Here is a 24,204-nt window from a genome sequence, read left to right on the forward strand (position 1 = left end):
CCTGATGTCATTACACCCTCTCTGGTCTTGGCCATTGTGGAGAGGTTGGAGTCTGTTTGATTGAGTGTGTGGACAGGTGTCTTTTATACAGGTAACGAGTTCAAACAGGTGCAGTTAATACAGGTAATGAGTGGAGAACAGGAGGGCTTCTTTAAAAAACTAGCAGGTCTGTGAGAGCCGGAATTCTTACTGGTTGGTAGGTGATCAAATACTTATGTAATGCAATAAAATGCAAATTAATTACTGAAAAATCATACAATGTGATTTTCTGGATTTTTGTTTTAGATTCCGACTCTCACAGTTGAAGTGTACCTATGATAAAAATTACAGACCTCTACATGCTTTGTAAGTAGGAAAACCTGCAAAATCGTCCGTGTATAAAATACTTGCTCTCCCCACTGTGTGTACTGCGGTATACCGACACAATTGGCACATCTGTTTACAACCAGATCGTTTATTAATTCAGCGGTACAATAGGATGCAATATAGCCCTAAAGTGTGCTCTCGTTGGGCTTATGAAAACGCTGTACTGTGTAGGTTTGAGAGTAGCTTTTTTAGGTAAGAGAAGAGCTGTATTTCAAAGCCTTAGCGTCTTGTTGTTCCTTCCAAACATGTCCCCTTTCCTTCCACATAGTCCTTCATCCTATTGTGTAGACCCAACTACTCATCGTTGCTGTCTTCAGATCATTCTAGCTCTTCTCCCCTGTGTACTATCGTTGTGTGTGAGTGACATTGTTTCTGTCTCATGACCAGCCAAAATGTCAACCCGTGAGAAAAACAGCCAAGCAGGTAAGTTGTCAGATAGCGAGGAGAGCTGCCAGCCTTGGGATGAGCGCTTGCCCCACCCTCTCTGCTTTTTGGCTTGTCTATCTAACTCTGACATTCTCTTTATCATGTCAAACACAGACATAATCTCTTCTCTCTCTCTCTCTCTCTCAATCCCCCCCTCCCTCTACTTTCTCACCCTCCTCCATTTATTGTCATCAGGCGATGCCCGACATAAAGGGCATAGCTGTGCCAGTATGCCCTGCCCCGCCTTTGCCACTTAGCGGAGTGTCGTCTGGTTAAAAGTGTCCCACTCTTGCTCAGGCAGGTTGCTTCTGGTCATGTGAGGAAGGTGGTTGTGTCCACAGACACACTTTGGACTGGAATTCAGCTAGTTCCAACGAATTCAGCCATTTCCTGGCATTATTGACCACAGACACAGTACATCTGGAGAGTATTCAGGCCCCTTGACTTTTTCCCCGTTGTGTAACGTTACAGCCTTATTCTGAAAATGGATTAAATAAACATTTTCCTCATCAATCTAGACACAATACCCCATAATGACAAAGCCGGTGCATCCTGCTTCCATTTATCATCCTTGATGTTTCTGCAACTTGATTGTAGTCCACTTGTGGTAAATTCAGTTCATTGGACATGATTTGGAAAGGCACACACCTGTCTATATAAGGTTCCACAGTTGACAGTGCATGTCAGATCAAAAACCAAGCCATGAGGTCGAATGAATTGGCTGTAGAGCTCCGAGACAGGACTATCGGGGCACAGATCTGGGGAAGGGTACCAAAATATTTATGCAGTATTGAAGGTCCCCAAGAACACAGTGGCCTCCATCATTCTTAAATGGAAGAAGTTTAGAACCCCCAAGACTCTTCCTAGAAGAGTCCCTTCCTTTGGCCACCCGGCCAAACTGAGCAATCGGGAGAGAAAGGCCTTGGTCAGGCATATGACCAAGAACCCGATGGTCACTCTGACAGAGCTCCTCTGCGGGGATGGGAGAACCTTCCAAAAGGACAACCATCTTTGCAGCACTCCACAAATCAGGCCTTTTATAGTAGAGTGGCCAGACAGAAGCCACTCCTCAGTAAAATGCACATGACAGGGCGACGGTAGATGCAACGCAGGAGTGGCTTCGGGACAAGTCTTTGAATGTCCTTGAGTGGCCCAGCCAGAGCCCGGACTTGAAACCGATCGAACACCTCTGGAGACACATGAAAATAGCTGATCAGTGACGCTCCCCATCCAACCTGACAGAGCTTGAGAGGATTTGCAGTGAAGAATGGGAGAATCTCCCCAAATACAGGTGTGCCAAGCTTGTAGCGTCATACCCAAGTAGACTCGAGACTGTAATCGCTGCCAAAGGTGCTTCAACAAAATAAAGTGTCTGAATACCTGTTTTTGCTTTGTCATTATGGGGTTATGGGGATTTGTGTGTAGATTGAGGGGGAAAAAACAATTGAATTAATTTTAGAGTAATAAAGCTGTAACGTAATGTGGAAAAAGTGAAGGGGTCTGAATACTTTACGAATGCACTGTGCAGTGGGGGAATGGATTAGTTAGGAAGAATACTGCAGACAATGGCTAAACGTATTACAGTGTCCAAGGCAGTGTGTTGGCCTTTAGTGATACCAGTACATTCTGACTAGTAATAACTAGGTAGGTCCTGGGATGAATTCTGGCCCTTCAGTTTGAGACTACTGTATGTTCCTCCTAAATCTGGGAAAACTGGAAGAAAGCCCTCGCTCTATTTTGTGAGCAATGGTGAAGTTTGGCCCCTTGTCCAACCATCTCCCTTTCGTCCTCTCTCACTAGGAGAGTAGAAACACACACATTCCACTGATCCCTGTCTACCACTAATCTACCCCCCCAGCCCTCACCCCCCTCCTTTTGCTCTCTTTTCCCCCATCTTTTCTTTTTTCTATCCCCCCATCACGTTTTCTTATTCCAGCTGAGTTTGGGGTTGCTGACTCGCTGCTTTGCTCCACTGCACGGCATCCGACGCTTCTCTCTGTCTGACTCGCCCTCTATCTGTATATCTATCTCGGTCTATGCAGTATCTCATCCCTGGATGAGTGGAAAGCACGTGCAGCACACTAACTGAACTCGTTAGGGTTTTCAAGGCTTTTGTAGGTTTATATTTAAAAAAATTAAAAACATTAAAAGTGTCGTCACACTAAGTGGTTGTGTGTGACGGTGCGGAGGGTGTTGAGCAGTCACGCTGCAGATATCTTTGGGTTCGTGGACTAAAGTCATGTCATGCACTCTCACTTACGCTCTCTGACTCATGCCTCTATATGAACCATTATTAAACAAGAGGTATTTGTCTGACCCACAGTCATTTTTAATGCTTTACCGTAACAGGGTTTTCTGTTAAGGGGAAACATGATCCACCACTACTCAGGCCTGCTTCTTTGAGTGTTTTCTCTAGCCTGCCTGAATACTTTCAAATAGTATTTGAAATTACTTATACCTGCTTATACTTATACCTGTGCTAATACTGTATGTTGAATGTGTTTGCAAAAGCACGGGTTTAGTGTTACCAGAATTCCTCTCTATGTAGCGAGTCAAAATGGCGATCGTGATATAGCTTGCTATAAAAAAAAAAATGTTTTGTCCGTCTCCTTCGCAGAGGGAGATTACATCAAGATGTTCATGCGAGGTCGCCCCATCACTATGTTCATCCCCGCGGACGTGGAGAACTATGAGGACGTGCGCACAGAGCTGCCTCCTGAGAAACTCAAACTGGAGTGGGTGTATCCTTTCTTCTTGGCGGTGCCTGGTCCCAAACACTCTGTTACTCCGTGTGTCCCTGGCCTTCGGTCACTCCCTCTTGTCTGTCTGTGGGTCTCTGGGCTCGGAGACAGATGTCCAAAGCAAAAAGGTGGAGGCCTTATGGGTCTTCACTTTCAACCTGTCCAGTTGTTTTCACATGGCAGATGATGGAAAGGAGAATACTGTTGTGGTTCCTTGAGTCCTTATGTCAGGTATGGCTACAGGGGGAGAGACTGCAGAGCCAACGTGTACCTGCTCCCTACAGGGGAGAGTGTATACTTCATAGCCTCCGTGGTCGTGCTCTTCAACTACGAGGAGAGAACACAGCGCCACTACCTTGGCCACACTGACTGTGTCAAATGGTGAGCTGGTAGTATTGGTCAGCCTTCGTTGTGTAGTATCAGGTAATGAATTCCTACAGTAGCTTATACACACCATCACGGGCTGTGTATTCTGCATACAGTAGATACACTAGATTCAGATGATACAACAACGTGTCCCCCAGGGTCTGAATAATGTACAAACACTTCATCACAAAACCTTTTTAATGTAGATTAAGCAAATAGTTGTCACAGACACAATGGTTCAGCTTAAGTGTCTCCAGGTTCCATCCTCTCAGAGGCCTCTTAAGATAAAGACTATGCAAATTAGATATACACGTCTTCTGTCCGGGTGGAAGAGACAAATTAGTCCTTGTGCTGGCAGAACCCTGACTCAAAACTGCCTTTGTTTGAAACGAAAAGCCTCACTTCCTCACATCAGGCTGTGGGCCAGACAGGCCCACGGGTCAGTCTAGCAGCTCCCTCTCAACTTAATTTTACACCTGAAATACTCCTCTCATTACGACAGATTGTTTTTGACTGTAGGGGTTTTCAATAGGGAGGTTGTTTACGACATAAAAAATAAAATAAAAAATGTTATTGGTTTGACAATCTATTCATGTTTTTGTCTCTCATTTCTATCCGTCTATGATTTTCTCTTGCTCTCTCACTCTCTCTCTGTCTCGCTCTCCGTTTAACTCACTAGCCTTGCCGTTCACCCCGATAAGATCCGCATTGCCACGGGACAGATTGCGGGAGTGGACAAGGACGGCCGGGTGAGTCACACTCCCACCACCTCACCCATTACTAACCCCCTGACTTCTTGCTAGCTAAATCCTTTAATGGTATGTTCGCATGTGGGATATTTCTTTGTTCATGTACATTTCATGTTTGTTCATCCGGATTTAAGAGCACAGATGCTGTTTTCTTTCCTACACACACACACACACACACACACAATGGGCAAGTCACAGGGCTCAAATGTCACCTATGTAACGCCATGGGTTTTTCCAAGTGAGTTTAGTAGTCTTATTCCAGCCCGCTGAATACGGCGAGACACCTGTGGTTGTGTTGAACAGCATAATCCTTGTTTGCACTAGGTCTCTTCTTGTGTACGGTTATAGTATTTCTGCTCGCGTTTTGCACAATCAGGCCCACTCACGTCTTTGACAGGCGCAGACCCAGACACAGGTGCTCCATATTTACTCAACCACACCAACAATCAGTGCGCTCATGCAACTAATTATATTTAAGCTCTCTGGGTCTAAACATGCCAAACTGCCTCTAACCTTCCTGGAACGACTCTGTAGAAGAGTATCCTGCCTGTCAGCCAGCCTGGATCCCGCACCACTCACTCACTGACTACTTTGTTAAAGTCTTTCTTTAAAGTTTTCCTTTCCTCACCTCCTTCCCCCATTCCATCATGACCACTGATCTTAGAGGATGTGATAGATGAAAAGCAATTTGGGTGGGAATCTGTCCAGTCCTTTTATCAACAAATTTTTTTGGGGTTCTCTTCTCCTCCTCACCTACCAGTGATTTGTGAAGGGAAGGGAAGGAAACAAGGAAAGGATGCTGTGAAAAGAGTATACTGCAAATGGCTACAGTTTGGCTACAGTGATGGCTTGTTAAATCATGTGAATCTCCTCTTCTCCCTCTTTAGCCGCTGCAGCCCCACGTGAGGGTGTGGGACTCTGTGAGCCTGTCCACCCTGCAGGTCATCGGCCTGGGCACGTTTGAGAGAGGGGTGGGCTCCCTGGCCTTCTCCAAGGCGGTGGGTACCCGTAGCACCTCTAATGGTATAATCCAGGAAGTGTTAGTCATTATGCGATTTGTGGGAACTGGTGTAGTACATTAAATGAAACCCCATTCTGTCTGGGAAGGGTCCATATCACAACGCATCTGATAGATCACACACTCCCATCACAGCCAGTGGATCTAGATTAGAGGTTCTACTCAGTTCTGGGGTTCTAGGTGCTGTGTGTTTCTGGACTGAGCCTTTTCATAATCAGGCTAGTTGGCCAGACTGGTGTTATTGCAGTCTTGAATACATCAATAGGTTCTCTAATCAGTAGTTTAATGTTCCTATTCTCTCTTTGTCCTCAGTTTGCACATTCCGGAACACAGCTTTTAATGTCTGGCTCCCTTCAGACGCAAACCGACAAACACACCGTGACCCATTTTCCATACAAACAAACACAATTACCCATTCTAAGTGATTCATTATCCCCTTATGTGATCAAAGGTCTAACTAAGCAGTGGATTTTCCCTATCAAATAATGGTAAAGCTTGAATGAAGGTTATCTTATGCTGTTGTCGATACCATTATGCCAAATCTACTCGATGGCTAACCACTTAAAAGAGTATTGTTTAGTCCTGCCTGCTTTATGGCCATTTTGCAACATGTGGATTCATCTTTAGATTTCCATGCCCTCTCATTTACATACAGTATGTATCTGTGAATATGTAGGCCTAAACTGGAATTATATTACTATGTTATGCCATGTTAACTGCATTGCAGACAATAGGATCTGTGTTTCATACAAGCTTTGCTGACGTGACATACCCTGTCTTTCTCCTACAGGACTCCGGTACACACCTGGCGGTGATTGATGATTGTAACGACCACATGTTGACTGTCTGGGACTGGCAGAAGAAATCCAAAATTGCTGAAATCAAGGTCAGGGAAACCTGGGGTGTTTTTATGCTGTGCAATTCTGCCTAAAATACGTAAAGCATTTGATTTGGTTCTGAAATAGATTTTGTTTTTGACTGTTTCACCTCCTCTAGTCTACAAATGAGGTGGTCCTTGCGGTGGAGTTCCACCCTACTGATGCCAACACCATAGTAACCTGTGGCAAGTCACACATCTTCTTTTGGACCTGGGCTGGCACCTCGCTGGCACGCAAGCAGGGCATCTTCGGGGTGAGGACATTTTTCCACTTGTCCAGTTCTTAAAAACTACTCAAAATACTTAATAAGATCCACTTGAGCCAAGCTGATCTGTCGCTCTGTAAAAATAAAATAAATTATAGCAAGCAAACATATGTGCTTAGCTCACAACATAACGACAAAGACGATGTCAGCAATGCAATATTGACGGACAGACAAAGTAGGCTACTACAACGCCCCATAGACAGACAAAATCAACAATATGGCCTCCGCAACGTTGACAAAAAATATAACTAACTAGATTGATAGCTAGAACTACAATGACTAGCTAATTACGAATTCTGATTCACACAATATGTTTGTAGAGAGAAGGGGAGATGGGCCATGAGACGAGTGAAAACGGAGCCGTGTGGGAGGGATGGGAAGCTGGGCTTGTTATAATCCAATCGTGGCAGTAGATTCAACCTACACCCTGCCCATTTCTTTACAGACAGCCGAACTGGCCAATTTAGTTATTTAGACCGCGCGGCCCTTCACACTGTGACAGAGAGATGCGTGCTGGGAGAAAAGGGTGGAACGGCAGCCCGCAATTCAGGGTCCGAATGAGCACATGCAGAACCGCCCCGAATTGCGGCCTGCAGTTGTACACAATTGTGCTGGGAGCTGACCATACATAAAAACGTAAATAACAATGTGACGCTAGAATGTAATGCATACCTTTACCCATACATGAATACAGTCTCTTTCTCTGCCCTAAACACAGACGACAATTATTACACAGACATTTCATTCTCCCGTCTCTCCCTGTCCCATTTCAGAAATACGAGAAGCCCAAGTTTGTTCAGTGTCTGGCCTTCCTCAACAACGGAGACATCCTGACTGGAGACTCTGGAGGCGTCATGTTGATATGGAGCCGGAGCACAGTGGAGCCGGCCCCAGGGAAAGGCCCCAAAGGTACACCGTACACCTTCTAGCTTACACTGTACCTTGAACATCACAAACGGACTCCCTCCACCTAGTGGAGCCGGCCCCAGGGAAAGGGATCCAAAGGTACACTATCACACAATACCTCATATACCTTACACTGTACTTTAAACCTCGCAGGCAGTCCCTACACCCGGCCATATAGTGATACAGTACCGATGGCACGGTTGATTGGAGCACGGTGCTTTGCAACACCAGGATTGCGGGTTTGATTCCCTCGCAAGCCATGTAAAGCCTACTGAATATTTTGTTTTAAACTTTAGTCACTTTGGTAAAAACCGTCTGACCATTTATCGTACATGAGTAACACAAGTAGTAAAACCTTCCCAGTGAGTCTCAGCCACAGAGGAGAGCGACTGGAAGAGGGTGGTTTGAGACTGGCGAAAAGAAAGCAGCCTTTGAGGGAGAGACACGGAAGGGAAAAGAAAAGTGTGGCGGGGGAAGGAGAGTGGGTGTGTGTGTTGGCAGGCCAGAGTGCCCGGGGGACGGAGGGTGCTGGGGGAAGGTTTGAGCAGTAATAGTTTTGGTTGTGGCGTACAGGGGAACTGGATGAGCAGGGCTAGGCCCAGGCGCCATGGAGAAAAACTGTTCATCTCTTTTTGTTTACCTGAGCGTCCCCGGTGGTTAGACGGTGCGAATGCATGTGTCTCACAGGAACTTGGTTTCACCTTTTTTAATTGGGGAGGACGGGGCTCGTGGTAAGGGCTGGAGCGGAATCAGTGGAACGGTATCAAATGGATCAAACACATGAACTTGTACTGTTTTTTGATCCCATTCCGTTTGCTCTGTTCCGGCCATTATTATGAGCCGTTCTCCCTTCAGCGGGCTCCTGTGATGCGTGTACAGTATGTGTGTGCGCGTGTGTGGGTCCACATCTGTCTGAGCTCTGCAGGGATGAAGGTCATGCCAATGTGGGGGAGCACAAGCGATACAGAAACCGACAGAAACACTTATCTGATGCACGTTAATTCTACACGCACCCTCCCAATGCCACACAATATTCCACTGCCTCAGGTTCAGTGTAACTAGCCTTGAGGAATGGGCCTGCCTCGCTGTGCATCTGTCTGTGTTGTCAGCAGAGAATGTCTTGTAACAGGAGGAGGGATCATCAGAATGTAGAGAATGTAGACACATCAAACCTAGACCACGCGCGCACTCAGACGTGCGTGCTCGCACTCATTCGAACATGCCTTCCACAGCTATCTTCTTAACCGCGCGCGCACCCTCTTTCACTCCCCCCCCCCCCCCCCCTCAAATGCTCCCCTGAGAAAACAACAAGAGCTGGCCTGTAGCGTGGTGTATAAACCACACTAACGAATGTCAACTATTTGTGCTATCCTATTCCCAGAAATCTCTGCTGTGAGCTGTTTTACAAGCCTCTCTCATTCCTTCTCTCTCTTTCCTTCTGCGCAATTTTACTTCTCCCTCCCTCTCTGTCTGTCTGTCATTCTGCCTCCCCCCTCCCTGTAGGTGCGTACCAGATCAGTCGTCAGATCAAGGCCCATGATGGCAGTGTGTTCACTCTGTGTCAGATGAGGAACGGGACCCTGCTGACCGGAGGGGGCAAGGACCACAAGATCATCCTGTGGGACCACGGCCTCAACCCAGAGAGGGAAATAGAGGTGCCGTCTCGGCCGTGCAGAATGCAACACAGACACGTTCCACACCAATGCGCCGTGGTTTATGCGCAAACATACGAACGTAAATATGTCCCATGTTCAGTATGATGAATATGAACGTACATCTCAATGTAGCTGTGTTCCCTGCAGGTCCCTGATCAATATGGAACCATTCGTGCTGTGGCTGAGGGCAAGGGCGAGCAGCTTTTGGTGGGCACGTCGCGTAACTTCGTCCTGAGGGGGACGTTTAATGACGGCTTCCAGGTGGAAGTCCAGGTGAGAGAAGTTTATATTTCTCGCTTTCTATTTCTCTCTCACTGCTGACTAGCTGACTGCCAGCACTACGTACTCCAGGTGTGTAAAACATCCAGGGTGTGAGAACTAAAGCCAATTGAGGACTGCAGGGCCTTTGCTATGGCAGCTCTGTTGTAGGGATGCCAGTGTCGGCCGCCTCACTAGCTGCTTTCCCAATCGTTTCTTCTCTGTGTGGAAGAGCAGAGCGATGGAGACGCTGCTATTTTCCAGAGAGCTGCGTGGTAAAACTCTGCATACATTTTCCAGCGATTTCAACTCTGTATAAACAGGCTTGGCAGAGATATTTATCTCCTCTTTTGAGGGCACCCAACTGAGCCCACCCCCTTCTCCCCTCGTCTGCCCCCTCTTTGAGGCACACTATTCCCATGTGAAGGAGGTCATTAGAGCGTTAGTGGTGGTGTGTTTCCAATGGCTTAGTTGTTTGGAACATAATACTGTGGATTTTGATTCTCCCATACAGTAACACGGGCGACATACAGAATATGTGTTAACTACTCTGCAAGTCGTGTTAACTACTCAAGTGTGTCGTCACGTTGGATAAAGTGACTACATATCCGCTTTTTATCCCCAACCTCTGACCTATCGCCCCTAGGGTCACACAGACGAGCTGTGGGGGCTGGCCTCTCACCCCTTCAAGGACCTGTTTCTCACCTGTGCCCAGGACAGGCAGGTGTGCCTGTGGAACTCTGTGGACCACTGCTTAGAATGGACCAGGCTGCTGGATGTAAGAACTAATATACCTCCCTGTCGGAACTATTCTATACTGCAGATTAAGAATACGCGCTCATTCACTGCCCTTTTTTAGAGTTTTTATTCACAGACGTAATTGAAATGTTGCTGCAAGTTTTTTTTTTTTTTTTTTATTGAGATCAAGGCATGCAAACACATTTCGAGTTAGGATTCAGGCCTTACTCAAAAAATGACTTGTATGTTTGAATTGCGTCTCTCCCTTCCCTCTTGCTGTTTCTTTCTCTCAGGAGCATGGACACTGTGCAGACTTCCACCCTAGTGGTGCTGTTGTGGCCATCGGTACTCACTCAGGAAAGTAAGTTCAGCTTAACCCTATCTCGAACTCTGAAGCACAGCAATGGCTATTAATCCCATCTCTTATCGCTCACGCCTGTATGGGAATAGTCCATTCTTCTAAATTCTCAGCGATGTTCTCTTCCCCCCGTGTCCCAGGTGGTACGCTCTCGATGCGGAGACCAGAGACCTGGTGGCCATTCATACAGACGGCAATGAGCAGCTGTCAGTCATACGCTTCTCCGTAGGTGGGTGGCGCTTGTCTTACACCCTATCCTAACCGTAGACTTGGATTTGATGGGAGAATTGTTAAACCAATAAACGGTTAGGGAGGAGAATAAAATATGGTGGATAATTTACCTGATCCACCCTTCAGATGGCACCCTGCTGGCAGTGGGATCACATGACAACTTCATTTACCTCTACACCGTGTCGGACAAAGGACGCAAGTACACCAGATACGGGAAGTGCATTGTGAGTACATCACCATTAGTTTGTGTGTTTGAAGTGATTAGTGTGTGTGTGTGTGTGTGTGGGGCCCTAGGGAGTGACGTCTCCCTGCAGCTGGAGAGATGGATAGGATCAGTGCTTTCACAGTATAATATAATTATATATTATTATATTATATAATATTATAATAATATAATAACAGAAGAAGCAACAGGAGAGCGAGCGCGAGAGCGAGAGAAAGTCAGTTCAGATGGGGACTGTTGGGTAACTGCCAAAATAATGGAGACACATGAGTAAATGAGGGATACAAAGTATATTGAACGCAGGTGCTTCCACACAAGTGTGGTTCCTGAGTTAATTAAGCAATTAACATCCCATCATATATAAAAATGCTGGGCATGCCATTATTTTAGCTACATGGCAATGTCCCCATAAGTCGACAATCCGTGCCCCAGATCCACAGGGCACGAGTGTTCACTGAGTGGTATGATGAGCATGAAAAGGATGTAAACCATATGCCATGGCCGTCTCAGTCGCCAGATTTCAACCCAATTAAACACTTATGGGAGATTCTGTAGTGGCGCCTGAGGCAGTGTTTTCCACCACCATCAACAAAACACACAATTCTAGAGTTTCTCATGGAGAATGGTGTCTCATCCATCCAATAGAGTTGAAGCTGTTCTGGCTCGTATTGGCCCAACACCCTATTAAGACTCTTTATGTTGGTGTTTCCTTTATTTTGGCAGTTACCTGTATATACGTATAGTGATGGGTTTAAATCCAGCAGGTTAGAGGTGAAGGTATACAGATCATGACCAGTAGACTAGGTTGTGATCCCATTAGGTCTACGCCAGGGCTGGGCGATATGGCCAAAATATTATACCACAGTATTTTTTTTATTTTAATTGAATGGTATTTTTGAATGGTATTCTTCGTTTTTGAATACTGTTCAATTCAACTTCAACCTAAACACATTTAGCACTTGTATCATTTCTGCATTTCCTGCACTCAATTGCAGTGGTGGCATAAGTACCCAATTGTCATACTTGAGTAAAAGTAAAGATAAGTTAATAGAAAATTACTTGAGTAAAAGTGAAAGTCACCCAGTAAAATACTACTTGAGTAAAAGTATTTTGTTTAAAATATACTTAAGTATCAAAAGCAAATGTAATTGTTAAAATTATTTCAAATTCCTTATATTAAGCAAACCAGATGGCACCATTTTCGTTTTTTATTTTATTTTTTAACGATAGCCAGGGGCACACTACAACACTCAGATATATTTTTACAAACAAAGCATTTGTGTTTAGTGAGTCCTCCAGATCAGAGGCAGTAGATGACCAGGGATGTTCTCTTGACAAGTTTGTGAATTGGACCATTTTCCTATCCTGCTAAAGCATTCAAAATGTAACTAGTACTTTAGGTGTCAGGGAAAATGTATGAAGTTAAAAGTACAGTATTTTCTTTAGGAATGTAGTGAAGTAAAAGTTGTCAAAAATAAAAAATAGCAAAGTACTGATACCAAAAAAACGATTTAAGTAGTACTTGAAAGTATTTTTTACTTAAGTACTTTACACCACTGCTCAATTGTGATAATTTCCACACTGCCACGTAGGGCTGCACGATATAATCTAGGACTTATTTTTAACCAAATGTTGCAATTGCAATTTGACTTGCGAATTAGAGCAAAACTGTTGGAAACATGGAAATAGAATGACTATTCTAATTATATAGTTAGAATATATTAGTGGGAACTTTGAATACAGTGTTTGAGATGACAACAAATTAAAATGCCAGGGAGGAGTTATTGTGACAAGGAAGTAACTAAAGTGTTGATAAGTGTTTCCTAGGGATCCCTAAAACACTTCTGTGAGCAGGCCTTTCTAATCGACCTGGCCCGGGTATCCTGGAAGGACATTGACCTCATCCCGTCAGTTGAGGATGCCTGGTCATTCTTTAAAAGTAACTTCCTCACCATTTTAGATAAGCATGCTCCGTTCAAAAAATGCAGAACTAAGAACAGATACAGCCCTTGGTTCACTCCAGACCTGACTGCCCTCGACCAGCACAAAAACATCCTGTGGCGGACTGCAATAGCATCGAATAGTCCCCGCGATATGCAACTGTTCAGGGAAGTCAGGAACCAATACACGCAGTCAGTCAGGAAAGCTAAGGCCAGCTTCTTCAGGCAGAAGTTTGCATCCTGTAGCTCCAACTCCAAAAAGTTCTGGGACACTGTGAAGTCCATGGAGAACAAGAGCACCTCCTCCCAGCTGCCCACTGCACTGAGGCTAGGTAACACGGTCACCACCGATAAATCCATGATTATCGAAAACTTCAATAAGTATTTCTCAACGGCTGGCCATGCCTTCCGCCTGGCTACTCCAACCTCGGCCAACAGCTCCGCCCCCCCCGCAGCTCCTCGCCCAAGCCTCTCCAGGTTCTCCTTTACCCAAATCCAGATAGCAGATGTTCTGAAAGAGCTGCAAAACCTGGACCCGTACAAATCAGCTGGGCTTGACAATCTGGACCCTCTATTTCTGAAACTATCCGCCGCCATTGTCTGTTACAGACCTATATCCATCCTGCCCTGCCTATCTAAGGTCTTCGAAAGCCAAATCAACAAACAGGTCACTGACCATCTCGAATCCCACCGTACCTTCTCCACTGTGCAATCTGGTTTCCGAGCCGGTCACGGGTGCACCTCAGCCACACTCAAGGTACTAAACGATATCATAACCGCCATCGATAAAAGACAGTACTGTGCAGCCGTCGTCATCGACCTTGCCAAGGCGTTCGACTCTGTCAATCACCATATTCTTATCGGCAGACTCAGTAGCCTTGGTTTTTCGGATGACTGCCTTGCCTGGTTCACCAATTACTTTGCAGACAGAGTTCAGTGTGTCAAATCGGAGGGCATGCTGTCCGGTCCTCTGGCAGTCTCTATGGGGGTGCCACAGGGTTCAATTCTCGGGCCGACTCTTTTCTCTGTATATATCAATGATGTTGCTCTTGCTGCGGGCGATTCCCTGATCCACCTCTACGCAGACGACACCATTCTATATACTTTCGGCCCGTCATTGGACACTGTGCTATCTAACCTCCAAACGAGCTTCAATGCCATACAACACTCCTTCCGTGGCCTCCAACTGCTCTTAAACGCTAGTAAAACCAAATGCATGCTTTTCAACCTATCTCTGCCTGCACCCGCATGCCCGACTAGCATCACCACCCTGGATGGTTCCGACCTTGATTATGTGGACATCTATAAGTACCTAGGTGTCTGGCTAGACTGCAAACTCTCCTTCCAGACTCATATCAAACATCTCCAATCGAAAATCAAATCAAGAGTCGGCTTTCTATTCCGCAACAAAGCCTCCTTCACTCACGCCGCCAAGCTTACCCTAGTAAAACTGACTATCCTACCGATCCTCGACTTCGGCGATGTCATCTACAAAATGGCTTCCAACACTACTCAGCAAACTGGATGCAGTCTATCACAGTGCCATCCGTTTTGTCACTAAAGCACCTTATACCACCCACCACTGCGACTTGTATGCTCTAGTCGGCTGGCCCCCGCTACATATTCGTCGCCAGACCCACTGGCTCCAGGTCATCTACAAGTCCATGCTAGGTAAAGCTCCGCCTTATCTCAGTTCACTGGTCACGATGGCAACACCCATCCGTAGCACGCGCTCCAGCAGGTGTATCTCACTGATCATCCCTAAAGCCAACAGCTCATTTGGCCGCCTTTCGTTCCAGTACTCTGCTGCCTGTGACTGGAACGAATTGCAAAAATCGCTGAAGTTGGAGACTTTTATCTCCCTCACCAACTATAAACATCAGCTATCTGAGCAGCTAACCGATCGCTGCAGCTGTACATAGTCTATTGGTAAATAGCCCACCCATTTTCACCTACCTCATCCCCATACTGTTTTTATTTATTTACTTTTCTGCTCTTTTGCAAACCAATATCTCTACCGGTACATGACCATCTGATCATTTATCACTCCAGTGTTAATCTGCAAAATTTTAATCATTCGCCTTCCTCCTCATGCCTTTTGCACACATTGTATATAGACTCCCCCCTTTTTTCTACTGTGTTATTGACTTGTTAATTGTTTACTCCATGTGTAACTCTGTGTTGTCTGTTCACACTGCTATGCTTTATCTTGGCCAGGTCGCAGTTGCAAATGAGAACTTGTTCTCAACTAGCCTACCTGGTTAAATAAAGGTGAAATAAAAAAATAAAAAGGGGACCCTATAAGCTTTGGCTACATTGCATGTTTTCTCTTAGCTACGTCATGTAGCTAACATATTCTTGCTTTGCAACATTTATTACTCAGTAAATGTATTAGCTAGCTAGATTTGGCATTAGTGGCTAACAATTTAGTGTCACAAGATGTAGGGCAACTTTCTAAGCAAAGACAAACTAGCTGTTTGCAGATGTAAGAAACACAAACTAATATAGAACGCTAGTGGATATATATTAAGAAGCAACATGGAAGATTGTTGCATGTGCTGCATTGACCATGCAGACTGAACGCAAGTGTCTCATGGTTGTGACAGGGGGTGTGGCTAGGTCTGTGTGGAAGGTGGCGCAGAGAGAAAGAGCGGAGAGAGATGACGCAAGTAGCGGAGTAAACAATTATAAAAATGGACATTACACATGGTGTATCACGTTTAACAAACCAAACATTCAAATTCCGGTATAGAAGGTAAAGTAAAAACCCAAACCGGTCCCTGCATCAATACCGGTATATCATAAAATACTGTATACTGCCCAGCCCTAGTCTACGCTACAGTGGTCTGGACCCCACAGGGCCAGTGTGAATCACTCCACTGTTGTTTTAAACCTTCTCTGGCCTCCACTTGGCTGCTGCTCAGTCTGCTGTCTCTATTTCTCTTTTATATCCCATGTTCTCTCTCACTCTCTCTCACTCTATATGTACGTCGCTCTGTCACGCACACATTGGTCCGGCCTCTTTCTTTGTCCCTTGTTTTCCTCTTCTCCCTCTCTTTCATGTCCCTCTCATTCATGTAGTCTCTTTTTCATACATCACACCCATTTTATCTCTCTCTTCCCTCCATCCCTGTGGGCTCATGGTCATCTGTGTGATGGATGCCAATGGTCAGTACCATGCTGCTCAGGTTGTGGTCACGGTCATTGCTTCTGCTGCTTGACCACTATGGTCTTGGTCCAAGGTTAAGCCCCCAGGCAACCTACCGTGCATAGCCTTGGAGCCACAGTAGTGCGTGTGGTATAGTGCTTTGTGTGTTTGTTTGTTTTTAATACCATATCACAGACTTAAGTGCATAGCAGTCACGTTTGAGATTTTCTGAAAAATAAGCTTGGGATTGCGTGAGAGAGTATTAAAGCAAGGTTCTCATTTGACGTGTTGATAATGTAAAAAAGACCCAGGGCTCCAGAGGGGAGAAAGACATTGTGGGAAGGTTGGTTTGAGGCGTTTATAGGCGTTGGCAAATGACTGGGCCCTTGTCTGTGAGCACAGCTCCACTGTAAAGCAGTGAGACGCACTGATATTAACTGAGTGTACAAAATATTAAGACCACCTTCCTAATATTTTTGCCTTCAGAACAGCCTCAATTAGTCAGGTCATGGACTCTACAAGGTGTCAAAAGTGTTCCACAGGGATGCTGGCCCATGTTAACTCCAGTGCTTCTCACAGTTATGTCAAGTTGGCTGGATGTCCTTTGGGTGGTGGACCATTCTGATACACACGGGAAACTGTTAAGCGTGAAAAACCCAGCAGCATTGCAGTTCTTGACACAAACCTGTGCGCCCGGCACCTACTACCATACCCCGTTCAAAGGCACTTAAATATTTGGTCTTGCCCATTCACCCTCTGAATGGCACACACAACACAATCCATGTCTAAATTGTCTCGAGGCTTAAAAATCTTCCTTTAACCTGTCTCCTCCCCTTCATCTACACTGATTTGAAATGGATTTAACAAGTGACATCAATAAGGGATCATAGCTTTCACCTGGATTCACCTGGTCCTAATGTTTTGTACTTTCTGTGTATAACTGTTTATGGGGATTTTTAGTGACGCGTAAATATGTATGTCCTGTTTTTCAAATAAATAACTACAGGTTTCTACGTATAAATAAGGAAATGCATAAACAGATAAAATACATAAACTTTGTGTGTGTGTGTGTGCGCGCGTCATTCAGTATGGAATTCAGATTTGTATATGTTTGTGTGAGAAAGTGAGGTCAGCAGCTGTGGAGTGTCTAGCTTGGCAGGATGTCAGTGACATTCCTGTGTGTAAAAGTGTGTGCGTTTGCATGCATGTGTATGCTTGCATGTGTGTATGGGTCTTTGTGTTGGAGGAAAGCCTGCAGACTTGAAGGAAATCAAACCAAGTGCCAAGATAGTCTAACAGAGATTTCCTCCCTGACCCTGAGTGAGGGGGAGGACAGACAGACATGTACACACACACACACACACACACACACACACACACACACACACACACACACACACACACACACACACACACACAGTGTCTACTCCTATGGGCTGAGGTGGAAGACTGGAGTTCGCTCCAACTTTTATAAAGGCCAAAATGTCACATGAAATGATGTGCAAAACTAAGTCAGCTGTACTATACTTGCTGTATATGTCCCTAGCTCCATTAAAATACCATTAACTAGGGCCTCCCGAGTGGTGCAGCGGGTCTAAGGCACTACATTGGGGTGCTTGAGGCGTCACCACAGACATGGGTTCGATCCCAGGCTGTGTCACAACTGGCCGTGACAGGGTCAGAGCATAATTGGCCCAGCGCCGTCCAGGTTAGCGGAGGGTTTGGCCGGGGGGGGGGGGCTTTACTTGACTCATTGTGCTCTAGTGACTCCATGTGGCGGGCCGGGCACCTGCGGGCTGACTTAGGTCATCAGTTGAACAGTGTTTCCTCCGAGACATTGGTGCAGCTGGCTTCCGGCTTAAGCAGGCAGGTGTTAAGAGCGCGGTTAGGCGGGTCATGTTTTGGAGGACGAGTGACTCGACCTTTGCCTCTTTGACTCGGCCTTTGCCTGTTGGGGAGTTGCAGCGATAAGACGAGTTTGAAATTGGGTCGCAATTGGATATCACAAAAGTGGGTAAAATACAACAACAACAAAAAATAGACAATTTAACTGTTTCATCTCTCTAAATCATGTATCAAACTTTCTCACTCTGTGGTTAACAGGGACATTCCAGCTACATCACACATCTTGACTGGTCCCCCGACAACAAGTTCATCATGTCCAACTCAGGAGACTATGAGATCCTCTACTGTGAGTAGAGACGCCTTCAAATGATTGTCATGCTTCAGTGAGACTACAGCTTCATTGATGGAGCCTCATGCTATGTTATTGATCTATGAAGGACTATTTATCCCCCCCAAAAATGTAATAAACTTTTTTTAAATAATCGGGCTAAACCAACGTACAGTATAGCTCATACCTTTTTGCATTACACTTCTGTTGTGTAGTATCCCCTTAAACTATGCCCTGACTTGGTTCTATCCTTTTTTGCAGGGGACATTCCAAATGGCTGCAAGTACATCCGTAACCGTTCTGAGTGTAAGGACATTGACTGGGCCACCTACACCTGTGTGCTGGGCTACCATGTCTTCGGTCAGTACCTAGGTTATATGGATATGGTGTGGGATTGGTTCTTCTGTTCGGCGTGATTCATCCTCAAACACGTTGGCACGGTTCTTGGCTGTGCCATGCTAGATTTCTGTGTCTGTGTTTGTGTGTTTTTACTTTCACTGGTGTGAGTTTATAAGCTTCTGTGGTTGTGTGGCTGCAATTTATGTTTCTATGAGTCCTACTACTGAACAGAGTGTGGTTTGGGAGTTTGCACATCAGCAACTTATCGCACGCACTCTTAGACGTTCTGCCCATTGCCCCGGTTTTATTTTCTCTCCCTTCATTCATTCTCTCTTTCTTGTCGTACCCAAGTTTGTAGCATTGAAAGGAAATCAAGAGCTCTAATTTGAATAATAGGAATTTAATGTCCTTCCATTCCAACTCTCGTTCTGCTACCAGAATTGTCCCTGTTGTGCTTTTCACTACTGGTTTTGTCCCACTGCAGCATGGTGTGTTATGTGGTATCTCTCTCGTTCTTTCTTTATTTCTCTTTTTTTTTTTCTCTCTGTCCATCACTCTTTCACTGTCCATCTCTCTCTCTCTCTCCCTCTCTCTCGCTCACTCACTCACTCACTCACTCACTCACTCTCTCACCCACTACCCCCCCCCCCCCCCAGTTTTTTCTTTCTCTCTTTCGGAGGGACTTGGGCTCAGAATAATAGCCCCACATTAGCCCCCCACTCCACATATTTCAGTTCTTTATGGGGCTGGAAATATAGTTAACTCTTGACTTTCAGATTTCACAGTTCTCAGCCAGTAGATTGTCTGAGGCTACAACCAGGGGTGTAATGATTAGGCCCCAAAATTATAGTAGGTAACAAGCATTGTTGTAATCTGATATCCAGGGGTTAATTGAATTGGGAATTGGGAGGTGGGGAGCCCTCCTTTTTGCTGACCATTCCAAACCAAAAGCTGTTAATTGCTTTTAAAATATAGGTTGTGAATGTAATTGTTATTTTCCTGAATTCGCCCAATAGGCTAGTGTAATTTTGGTTTCATGTAGGCTTATTGGTATGAAAATAAACACGACTGAATACTTGCTATTTATATGTCCTGATTTTGGCTTTAAAGCCAATAACAATTGTAGGCTATAGCAAATGTGCATTTTTATGCTGTCACAGAATAATAATTGAGATAATGCAAATAATTTGTTTACTTAGTTGGGCTAACTTTTTTTTTTTAGCTTCTTGCCGTTGGCCTACTTCATCATTCTTTGCCTGCATCCCTAATCCCTACCCGTTAGCCTACCTGCCTCTGCTGTAATATTCTAACAGGTCAACTTTTGCTGGCCAAACATCATTAAATGTTGCTAAGTTATATAGCTATAGTGTGGATAAAGGGCTTCTTTTTTTTAAATTAACAGGCACCCAAATGGTGCAACTGCTGCGTAGGCAACACAATAATAAGACAGAGACAAGCTGTCTCAGGGAAAAATTTGCACGAGCTACCTTGTGGTTGGCTACTATGTTGCAATATCAATATTCTCGGAGCCGCCTTGTTGATACCAAATGGTTCAGTAGCCCCCGAGACGCCTCGTTCGTTAATGCAATGTTTCAATATTCTCAGAGCCACCTTGTTGATACAATGCTTCAATATTCACAGATTTTTTTTCCCCCTTCCCTGGCGAATAATGCAGAAAGGCAAATGCAAAAATGAGCTGGGCACACACATTATGAGGAACATCTCTGAATGCATCACAACGAGACAATGGTGGTGGGAAGGGCACGAGACGATGACACTGTCATAATACACTGTATGCGCCATTCAACAAATGTGGCTTTAAATAGCCTATAGCAGGGGGTCGGCAACCTTTTTCATGTGGAGTGCCAATTTACAATTGATCCAGTGGAGGCCCCTCAGAGGAAGGGGAGGACCATTCTCCTCAATATATTTCATAAAAAATTGTAAAACATTAAAGTTATCCTTTTTAGATCAAACTATACTAGATATATTCACATCACCAAATAACTGATTAAAACACAGGTCTACAGTAGCCTTAGCAGCACCATGGTGTAGCCGGTGGACAGCTAGTTTCCGTCCCCGTCTGGGTACATTGACTTCAATACAAAACCTAGGAGGCTTATGGTTCTCACCCCCTTTCGTAGACTAACACAGGAATTATGACAACTTCCGGAGGACATCCTCCAACCTATCAGAGCTCTTGCAGCATTAACTGACATCTTGTCCACCCAATCAAAGGATCAGACAATGAATCTAGTACTGAAAACATAAGCTACAGCTAGCTAGCACTGCAGTGCATAAAATCTGGTGATTAGTTAACTCTGAGAGAAAGACAATAGTTGAACAGTTTTGAGCAAATTAATTTCTTAAATGGAGGAGAAGCAAGAAAGGGAGTCAATTTTATACACCTGTCAGCAACATGTGGCTGAAATAGCCTGTCAGTAACATATGGCTGAAACACTAATTTGAAGGAGTGTTCACCCACATGAGATATATATATATATATATATATATATATATATATATACAGATAATTTTTGACACACTATATACTATATATATATATATCTCTCTCTATAGATATATATATATATATATATATATATAGTGTGTGTGTGTACAATTATCTGTAAGGTCCTTAATTTGAAACACAGATTCAACCGCGAAGACCAGGGAGGTTTTCCAATGCCCCGCAAAGAAGGGCACCTATTGGTAGATGAATAAAAATAAAGCAGACATTGAATATCCAGGTCCTTAATTTGAAACACAGATTCAACCGCGAAGACCAGGGAGGTTTTCCAATGCCCCGCAAAGAAGGGCACCTATTGGTAGATGAATAAAAATAAAGCAGACATTGAATATCCCTTTTGAGCATTGTGAATGTATTAATTACACTTTGGATAATGTATCAATACACCCAGTCACTGAAAGGATACAGGCTTCCTTCCTACCTCAGTTGCCGGAAAGGAAGGAAACTGCTCAGGAATTTCACCATGAGGTTAATGGTGACTTCAAAACAGTTTGATGGCTGTGATAGGAGATATACAACAACATTGCATTTACTCCACAATACTAACCTAATTGACAGAGTGGAAAAGAAAGAAGCCTGTACATAATGAAAAATAATATTCCAAAACATGCATCCTGTTTACAATAAGGAACTAAAATAAAACTGCAAAGAATGTGGCAAATATATAACCTTTATGTCCTGAATACAAAGCGTTAAGTTTGGGGCAAATCCAGCACATCACTGAGTATCACTCTTCATATTTTCAATCGTGGTGGTGGCTGCATCATGTTATGGGTATTCTTTCATCTGCAAGACCTAGAGTTTTTTTAGGGAAACAATCCAGATGTGCAAAGCTCATAGAGACTTACCCAGAAAGACTCACAGCTGTAATCTCTGCCAAAGGCCATTCTAACATGTATTGACTCAGAGGGTTGAATACTTATCTAATGAAGATATTTTAGTGTTTTATTTATTTACTTACTTACTTTTACAAATGTTCACATTTTTCTTCCAATTTGGCATTACAAAGTATTTTGTGTAGATCGTTGACCAAAAAAATTGTTTAATCCCACTTTGTAACACAAGTGGAAAACTTAAAGGGGTGTGAATACTTTCTGAAGACAGGACATCAAACCCAATATTTTTTTAGTTCTGTAGTATTTCACTGAAAGGGGTGAAATACTAAAACTCTCTTCATGACAATTAGGCATAGGAGACAATTTACTTCTTGACAAAACAAATCCACTTTACTACAGTACGCACTCTTTCTGACAGTTGTACACAGAGTATATTTTTTCAAATACAGTGTTTCGTTTCTGCACGGGTCAGGTTCACCACCGTATAATTAATCAGATATCACTTCATAAAAAGTTTTGTTCAAGAGACTGTTCCAGTTAATATTTAAATGTACGAAATTGTCTGATACTCGATCATTCGGTTCCGTCACCGTATTAAAATCCCCACATACACTACCGGTAAAAGGTTTTAGAACACCTACTCATTCAAGAGTTTTTCTTTTTTACTATTTTCTACATTGTAGAAATGAAATAACACATATGGAATCATGTAGTAACCAAAAAAGTGTTAAATAAATCAAAATGTTCCAAATATAACATTTGAGATTCTTCAAATAGCCTCCCTTTGCCTTGATGACTACTTTGCACACTCTTGGCATTCTCTCAACCAGCTTCATGAGGTCGTCACCTGGAATGCATTTGAATTAACAGATGTGCCTTGTTAATTTGTGGAATTTCTTTCCTTAATGCATCTGAGCCAATCAGTTGTGTTGTGACAAGGTCGCGATGGTATACAGAAGATAGTCCTATTTGGTAAAAAAAACAAGTCCATATTATGGCAAGAACAGCTCAAATAAACAAAGAGGAACGACAGTTCATCATTACTTTAAGACATGAAGGTCAGTCAATGCGGTGTGGGTGAACGGATGATCTCTGCATGTGTATTTCCCGCTGTAAAGCATGGAGGAGGTGTTGTGGTGTGGTGGTGCTTTGCTGGTGACACTGTCTGTGATTCATTTAGAAATCAAGGCACACTTAACCAGTATGGCTACCGCAGCATTCTGCAGCGATACACCATCCCATCTGGTTTGGGCTTAGTGGGACTATTTGTTTTTCAACAGGACAATGACCCAACACACCTCCAGGCTGTGTAATGGCTATTTTACCAAGAATTAGAGTGATGGAGTGCTGCATCAGATGACCTAGCCTCCACAATCCCCTGACCTCAACCAAATTGAGATGGTTTGGGATGAGTTGGACCGCAGAGTGAAGGAATATGAGCCAACAAGTGCTCAGCGTATGTGGGAACTCCTTCAACACTGTTGGAAAGCATTCCAGATGAAGCTGGTTGAGAGAATGCCAAGAGTGTGAAAAGCTGTCATCATGGCAAAGAGTGGCTATTTGAAGAATCTCAAATATAAAATATATTTTGATTTGATTAACACTTTTGGTTACTGGATGCTTCCATATGTCTTCAGTATTATTCTACAATTAAACAATATATTTAAAAAAAAAAAAGTAAAAATGAAGAAAAACCCTTGAAAGAGTAGGTGTTCCAAAACTTTTGACCGGTAGTGTATAATTACTGAATATCTCACACATACATATCCCGTTAGTTTAATAAATTATAGCTTTTTCTTACTTGCAACACATTTTGAGTATACTGTACATTTATCACTTATTTTTGTCCAATATGATGTCTGCGAAGTCATTATTGTCTGCAATGTTATTTTAAGCTTCTTTTTTGGTTGTTGATTACTTCATCTTTCTTTTTATCTTGGTTTTGGATTGGGAAGTGTGAACAGTGTTTCACTCCACCTGCTTTGGGGGGTGGGGTGTTTCCACACACCCCACTTTGCCATACCCTAGGTTTAGCTGAACTGACGCCACTGGCTGTAACT

At 44.0% G+C, this 24,204-nt stretch overlaps 1 protein-coding gene across 5 annotated transcripts in view; it reads left to right on the forward strand.

The window, feature by feature from the left end:
• Nucleotides 1–24,204, forward strand: part of LOC109899640 (EMAP like 4) — a 77,507-nt gene that overhangs the window by 47,829 nt on the left and 5,474 nt on the right. For 4 of the 5 annotated variants that reach the window (XM_031835836.1, XM_020495056.2, XM_031835834.1 and 1 more), the window contains 16 exons: nt 754–789; nt 3,410–3,533; nt 3,765–3,914; nt 4,579–4,648; nt 5,536–5,646; nt 6,457–6,552; nt 6,663–6,797; nt 7,583–7,718; nt 9,219–9,370; nt 9,518–9,643; nt 10,275–10,406; nt 10,660–10,727; nt 10,865–10,953; nt 11,082–11,179; nt 18,370–18,457; nt 18,701–18,799. In XM_031835836.1, the coding sequence (XP_031691696.1) occupies nt 754–789; nt 3,410–3,533; nt 3,765–3,914; nt 4,579–4,648; nt 5,536–5,646; nt 6,457–6,552; nt 6,663–6,797; nt 7,583–7,718; nt 9,219–9,370; nt 9,518–9,643; nt 10,275–10,406; nt 10,660–10,727; nt 10,865–10,953; nt 11,082–11,179; nt 18,370–18,457; nt 18,701–18,799 (1,710 nt within the window). The remainder of the gene's footprint in view (nt 1–753; nt 790–3,409; nt 3,534–3,764; nt 3,915–4,578; nt 4,649–5,535; nt 5,647–6,456; nt 6,553–6,662; nt 6,798–7,582; nt 7,719–9,218; nt 9,371–9,517; nt 9,644–10,274; nt 10,407–10,659; nt 10,728–10,864; nt 10,954–11,081; nt 11,180–18,369; nt 18,458–18,700; nt 18,800–24,204) is intronic. The other variant, XM_031835835.1, reaches the window with a different exon arrangement.

Source organism: Oncorhynchus kisutch, linkage group LG11 (assembly GCF_002021735.2).
Source record: "Oncorhynchus kisutch isolate 150728-3 linkage group LG11, Okis_V2, whole genome shotgun sequence".
Taxonomy (NCBI): domain Eukaryota; kingdom Metazoa; phylum Chordata; class Actinopteri; order Salmoniformes; family Salmonidae; genus Oncorhynchus; species Oncorhynchus kisutch.